The following is a 6,000-nucleotide window of genomic DNA, read 5'->3' on the forward strand; positions in this document are numbered from 1 at the left end:
TTCTTCAAAATCAATTTCCTGGAGTAATTTTCACACTTCACCAATACAAAAAGAGGATATGGCCACTCAGTGAGTGAGCGAGCAAGTTTCCGCACTGGACTCGTCTCTGCCAGCAAGAAGAGTGAGCGATTTTGAGTGAAGCAGTTCTGCTTCACAGGGATAGGGTTATAGATAGCCATGGACCTGCATACCAAGGTGATAGTTTGCAGTCAATATACCAATAAATTATTGAAGACTGGTTGGCTCAGCTACTTTATGGCAATCGTTATTAGAATTGTTCCTTTCGTAATAAGGTACAAATACCATTCACCTGGCACGCTGAGCAATGGATGTCTTGGCGAGGCGAGCGTTATTTCCATCCCGTGCACCAGGTGCAGTCCCTCCCATCGTATCATTTGCTCGGATGCCCTGTCTTCCGGTTGCAAGTTCATCAGAGAAGCGAACCATGGTGACTGTAAACAAAAAAAAGTAAACTAATCATTGAAATAATTGTACAAATAAAGCATCTAAGCTGTGCATAATGTCCATAAGTACAACATATAAAAAAATCCGATTTGATTTGGTCAATTTTGATGGAAGAGATAGGTTTTTACGCTAGGGCTTCCTCAAAAGCTTCCACTAACTCAATTGTACCTATCGTGGCATTGTTTAATAATGCCCGCGAACCATCATCGCCTCCCGGCTAGTCTTTCTTATTTTTTAATATGATAGAGGATTTTTTTGTTCCGAGAAAAACGAAGAAAAGGGATTCATTCCGGTACCATACATGTTTCTTATGGATTTGTGGTCCAGAAAAAGGCCATTTGGGTTTGATGAAGCTTTTCAGCTAAACCCGAAGAAATCCTCGTCGAAGACGGCACGTAACTCATTGTCCAAATCGGGGTAGGGCAAGTCCCTGTCAATTGGGTGTGCCCGTTTTTCCCAGCATTGTTCTTCATATCTATGAAAGTGGGTCTTGATGGTCACTCCAACCCAGAGGCGAACCATTAAGAATGAAAATAATTAAACATGATATGTGATGAAATGTTTAATAAACATGTTTTTGTTTCCATTAGTGCTGTTTCTGTGAGTAGAAAATGTCATCACAATCGACGTCAAAAGAGTGTGTTGTAAGCTTTGAATGCATTCGTATGGAGTATATGTTGTGATCAATAAAATCTCTTTCAAAAATGACAAAAATTATGACTTTCAGTGGGTAGCATATTACCCACCAAAGGTGGGCCAAGAAGGTACTCCCACCTTCTGGGCGGGAGTGCCCTCGAGTAACATTACTAGTAAAACTACAGTATTAGATATTTCAGGGAGATGAAAAAATATATATATATATATATATATATATATATATATATATATATATATATATATAAATCAAACGAAGCATCAATTACTTGTGTGAACAGAAAGTGCATAAAGTTTAATTGCTCTACCTCATAAAGGATGATGTACTTAAAAAGAACATCACAAAAATATTCTTAGGTTAAAGTTAAATAAAACAGATTCAAATGAGTCATGAAGTACAATGAGTGTACAATTACAAGTTACAGACACAGGCAAAACTGGACAGAGAGCAAAAGAACAATGAACGTTGACAGATAATCTAGGACTACTATTACGACAACTTATTTAATGACCCCCAGTAATGGGGTCAGTCAAGGAAGGTTTTTAGTCAAAGTCTCTCATGAACCAGCTGGTCAGGTCAATGAAGGTCATTTGGACAGGAATTTGGAATTTGCTCAGGGTGCTGGTGATAACTCAGCTCTTTTTTTATTTTATTATATACAATGTTGAGGCTTGTAGGAGAGCAAACACACAGAACATATATCAAGGGGGAGCAGAAGGCAAGAGGGGCGGCAGAGAGAAGCACAAAACAGTGGGGAACAGAGACGTGAGGAGATCTGTGGAAGGGAGAAGGACGGGGTGGGGTACACAGGGTAAACAAGATGGACACAACGGGGACTTTCAGGTCCTTACCCTGCAGGGACTTTTAGGAAGGAAAGCAGGGAATTTGTAGGAGGTGGGTTTGGGTGGATTATCAGGGGTAGAAAAGATCGAGGATTTGGATGGGGGATGATAAGAGGTGGTGGTCAACAGCTGTTTTGAAGACCTGGAGGGAAGAATGGGATTGAAGAGAGTGCAGGAGTTTGTTCCAAAGGTGGGGAAAAAGAGGAATGAAAGAATGAAGGTGAGCTGCGATTCTTGATTTTGGTAGTTTTACAAGAAGGGGGTTGCTGACGGACCTTGAGCACCCTGCGGAAATATGGGGGGGACGTATCACAGACAGAGTGGGGGGGGGTAAGGCCAGAGAGGAGACGGAAGAAGACAGAATGGCCACCGACCTACCTGTGATGAGAGTGAGAGACCCAAATCTTATTCTTTGTCTTATTTTTTTTAATGGTTACAATTATTCCTATGTTCTTTCTTGTTGGGATGGCCAGGGGAAGCTTTGCCCAAGTCTTTAACGAACCAGCTGGCCAGGCCTGACATTCAGCTCAGGTTGGGGCACAAATTTGGAACTTGTTTATGGTGCCAGCGATAGTTTGCCTCCTCGTCATGAAGGACACCGTGAGACCTTTAACGTCCACCGACTAATGCAAGTTTAACGTCCATCCAAGGGACGACTCACACATTGATGAATCATCCCTCCTGTGAAACATCGGGATGACAGTTTATAGCTGTGTCTAGATTCAAAGCCAGGCTAGACAGCTTAGAAGAGAGTATGCGGACCTCTAGGCCACCCTGATGATAACAAACCTACTATTCACAAAATGCCCAATGGGATTTTTTAACATTCACCAGCTCAATCTCATAGAAGGAGCACACAGTTGAACAACCATCCAAGGGAGGGCGCACTTTCTGGTACAATGCCTTGCCTGTCGAGCACCAACCTGGCAGTTTATGGTTGGGTCAGGTATCAAACCCAGACTATTCATCAGGCCAAACACTCGTGTGCTACCGCTGTACCATCCTGTTGGACAAATGTTGTTAGATAATATGAAGAAATGGCGACCAGGGTTGGCGTCAGGAAGGGCATCCGGCCATAAAAAAAAAACATTGCCTCAAGAAAAAGCCCAACCCCTGCACAGCAGGGGAAAATGGCTGGAAAAACGTTCTTTTTTTTTCTTTTTTTATAATATGAAGAAATGTTTCAAAAGGGTTATTGCCCTTTTAAGTTTACAGCAGGCAGTATTTTGGAAGCCAAACTATGGTTTGAAATAAAAGGGTTCAATTGCAACAATTCTAATGTCGAAAAGGGGATCCATTGCAATATTTACAGTCTTGATCCAAATATGATTCATGTTTGGATTTCTCCATAGTTAAAAGTAATAGACAGGCCTGTCTCCATTCTTGTACATTCTCCAAGCCTAAGCATACTCCTACAAAATTATTTTTGTCTCAATCACGAGAAGAAAAAATAAATTATTAAAAATTGACCATTCTAGAGAAGATTATTTAATTATTTGGTTGACAGTATGACATACTAGCGATACCAGTGCACATGCACGGGATAGCAGTACAACATAGCTGGTAGCAGATGACAGACCGTAAACGGGGAATAACAAAAATACGCATTGTGCAAAATGCAAGTGGTACTATGGAACGCCAAGACTTCCCAAACATTGTCGGCATGTCCGCTAAGTGCCACAGCAATTTCATAGGGATCGTGTGACGGCGAGCCGAGTTTTTAGTGTGCAAGCTTGGTATTGTAATAGAGATATATATATATATATATATATATATATATATATATATATATATATATATATATATATATATATATATATATATATATATATATATATATATATATATATGGTGTAACATTGGGGTGGTTGATATTATACATTTTTTTTTAAAGAAGAAGAATGCACTTCAAAACAAAAGTAAACTACATCTACTCTGCTAATTTAAGCAATAAGCAAGAGTAAACCAAGTCTCAGGCAACGTTTCACCCGCTTCACAGCCATCTCCCTCAGACTAATCGACCCTGAGCCTCGGCACGTGTCCAGTTTTTATTCCGATATCACCGCTCATTTCCGGTCAGCTTACTGGGCATCTCCTGCATGGACTGTGTCATCTTCCAAAGCCGATGCAATTGAAAAAAAATCAGATTAGTTCGAGGAGTCCTGCTCAAAAATGAGTACAGCAAAGGGATACGCAAGACCCGAAGATCTTAAGCCGGGCACCTTAACTATTATATACGCACGCACAGTATATATATATATATATATATATCAGGCAATTTTAAATTTTAAATGTTCAGTATACTGAACAAAATGATGTAATGGATATATATATATATATATATATATATATATATATATATATATATATATATATATATATATATATATATATATATATATATATATACATACATACAGTAGCTGGATGGGAGCATCTTGCCCCACCTTACAGTAAGTTTTTTTTCAAAATAATTATACGCGTTTACATTGACGATATTATCAGAGGAAATTCTAAACATTGCATTGTAAATGCATTTTTACCTCATGATTAATACATAGGTACATATATTTTGCACTACATGCTATATATATTAAGCCAAGATAATAAAGAGAATGTGTCAGTCGGGGTCTCTGCTCCTCTTACCTTCCTCAGGGGTCTCTGTTACTCCCTCTCACGACCAGCGCACCTGCCAGCGAGATGCCTCCAGCACCTCTCTCACTCTTCTTCATTTGCCTTGTTACATACGGTTTTTTTTCGTCGTGTTGAAAAGCGCAAAAGTAACCGCCATTTTCTCTTACTCGATCGTCGATAACGCAGCCTTCGTCTCTGGCATTATGAATCTAAACGCGAATTGACTGCAAACCGCCCCGGACGGAGGAAAAGCGCCGGTGCGCGCAACGCCCGAAACCCGGACGTGAGTGACACCACCCAGCCAAAACCTGGCGGAGCTCGCTGCGAAAGCGCGCGCTGAAATGGCGCGGGAAACGGTGAGGCTGTGGAGATGAGGCGGACTTGTCACTCTGACTACTGAAAAGGGTTTTCCTTCAATAAGCTCGATTTATTTAATCCTTATCAGTTAACGAAGCGTGTCTTTTTAAAGCTACAGCTTTCTCGATGCAATTTTTAATTCTGCCTTTATTTGTACCGTCCACATTTCAATTGTCTCAATTTCTGTTTGTCGTTCCTTTCTCCTTTCCCTCTCACTATGGCATTAAAAAAAAAAAATTTGGGGGGGGGGGGGTGGGGTGGTTGATTGAAATTAAGGCTCACGAAGAAACGTGACGTCATTGCCATTGGCAGTCCCTCGGCGGTGTGGAAAGCGTGGAGACCGATGACATCGAGATCCTTCAAACACAAATTTACAACCATAACAGTGAACGGCGCAAATGTATATAATCTTGTGTGGTACATGTTCGCCTGAGTCGCCGATTTTCTCTCATCGAAGAGCCCGTCGAGGGCCGAATACCGAGCAGGCACGTTGTGTCATTGCCATCGATCGAGTGTGAGGAATAATTTTTTTAATTTCTTTTCCGTTTTTATTTTGTTTCCTCATCTAAACCTAAAACTTCATTGCAGCAACAAAACCTCATCTAAATATAATTCCGTGTGTGTGTGTGTGTGTGTGTGTGTGTGTGTGTGTGTGTGTGTGTGTGTGTGTGTGTGTGTGTGTGTGTGTGTGTGTGTGTGTGTGTGTGTGTGTGTGTGTGTGTGTGTGTGTGTGTGTGTGTGTGTGTGTGTGTGACTGCTGTTTCCCTACAACCACTGCTCCGATCTCATTGAAACTTGCCAGGTATATTGCTGGGGACCTGAGGATGTGCCTTTTCACGGTTTGATATTATTCGGACAAGTGGTTCCAAAGTTATGGCCATTTATTTACCAAACCAATGACAGAACACGTTGCTGCGTTGGTGCGGCTGATTGGGAAAGGGCGCCTTAGTCACCATGGCGAAGGAGTGGCAATGGTCAATGGCAGTGAATGTCATGGCTTGCAAAGACAGGGAGATAAACTTGATTTTAATTTGGATTTTAATTTAC

The 6,000-nt window shown here is 41.0% G+C and overlaps 1 protein-coding gene across 5 annotated transcripts in view; it reads right to left on the bottom strand.

The window, feature by feature from the left end:
* Nucleotides 1–4,892, bottom strand: part of LOC147015421 (voltage-dependent N-type calcium channel subunit alpha-1B-like) — a 293,408-nt gene extending 288,516 nt beyond the window's left edge. For 3 of the 5 annotated variants that reach the window (XM_085850153.1, XM_085850150.1, XM_085850148.1), the window contains exons 1-3: nucleotides 4,609–4,891; nucleotides 311–452; nucleotides 61–183 (exon numbers count right to left, since the gene is read on the bottom strand). In XM_085850153.1, coding sequence (XP_085706279.1) covers nucleotides 61–183; nucleotides 311–447 — 260 coding nt within the window. In that variant the 5' untranslated portion in view covers nucleotides 448–452; nucleotides 4,609–4,891. Of the gene's footprint in view, nucleotides 1–60; nucleotides 184–310; nucleotides 453–4,608 lie in introns of all 5 variants that reach the window. The other 2 variants (XM_085850152.1, XM_085850151.1) reach the window with 1 other exon arrangement.
* Nucleotides 4,893–6,000: the final 1,108 nt, after the last annotated feature.

The sequence above is a fragment of the Eptatretus burgeri genome, chromosome 12 (genome assembly GCF_056783735.1).
Source record: "Eptatretus burgeri isolate ZD-2024b chromosome 12, Ebu_testis_v1, whole genome shotgun sequence".
Lineage (NCBI taxonomy): Eukaryota > Metazoa > Chordata > Myxini > Myxiniformes > Myxinidae > Eptatretus > Eptatretus burgeri.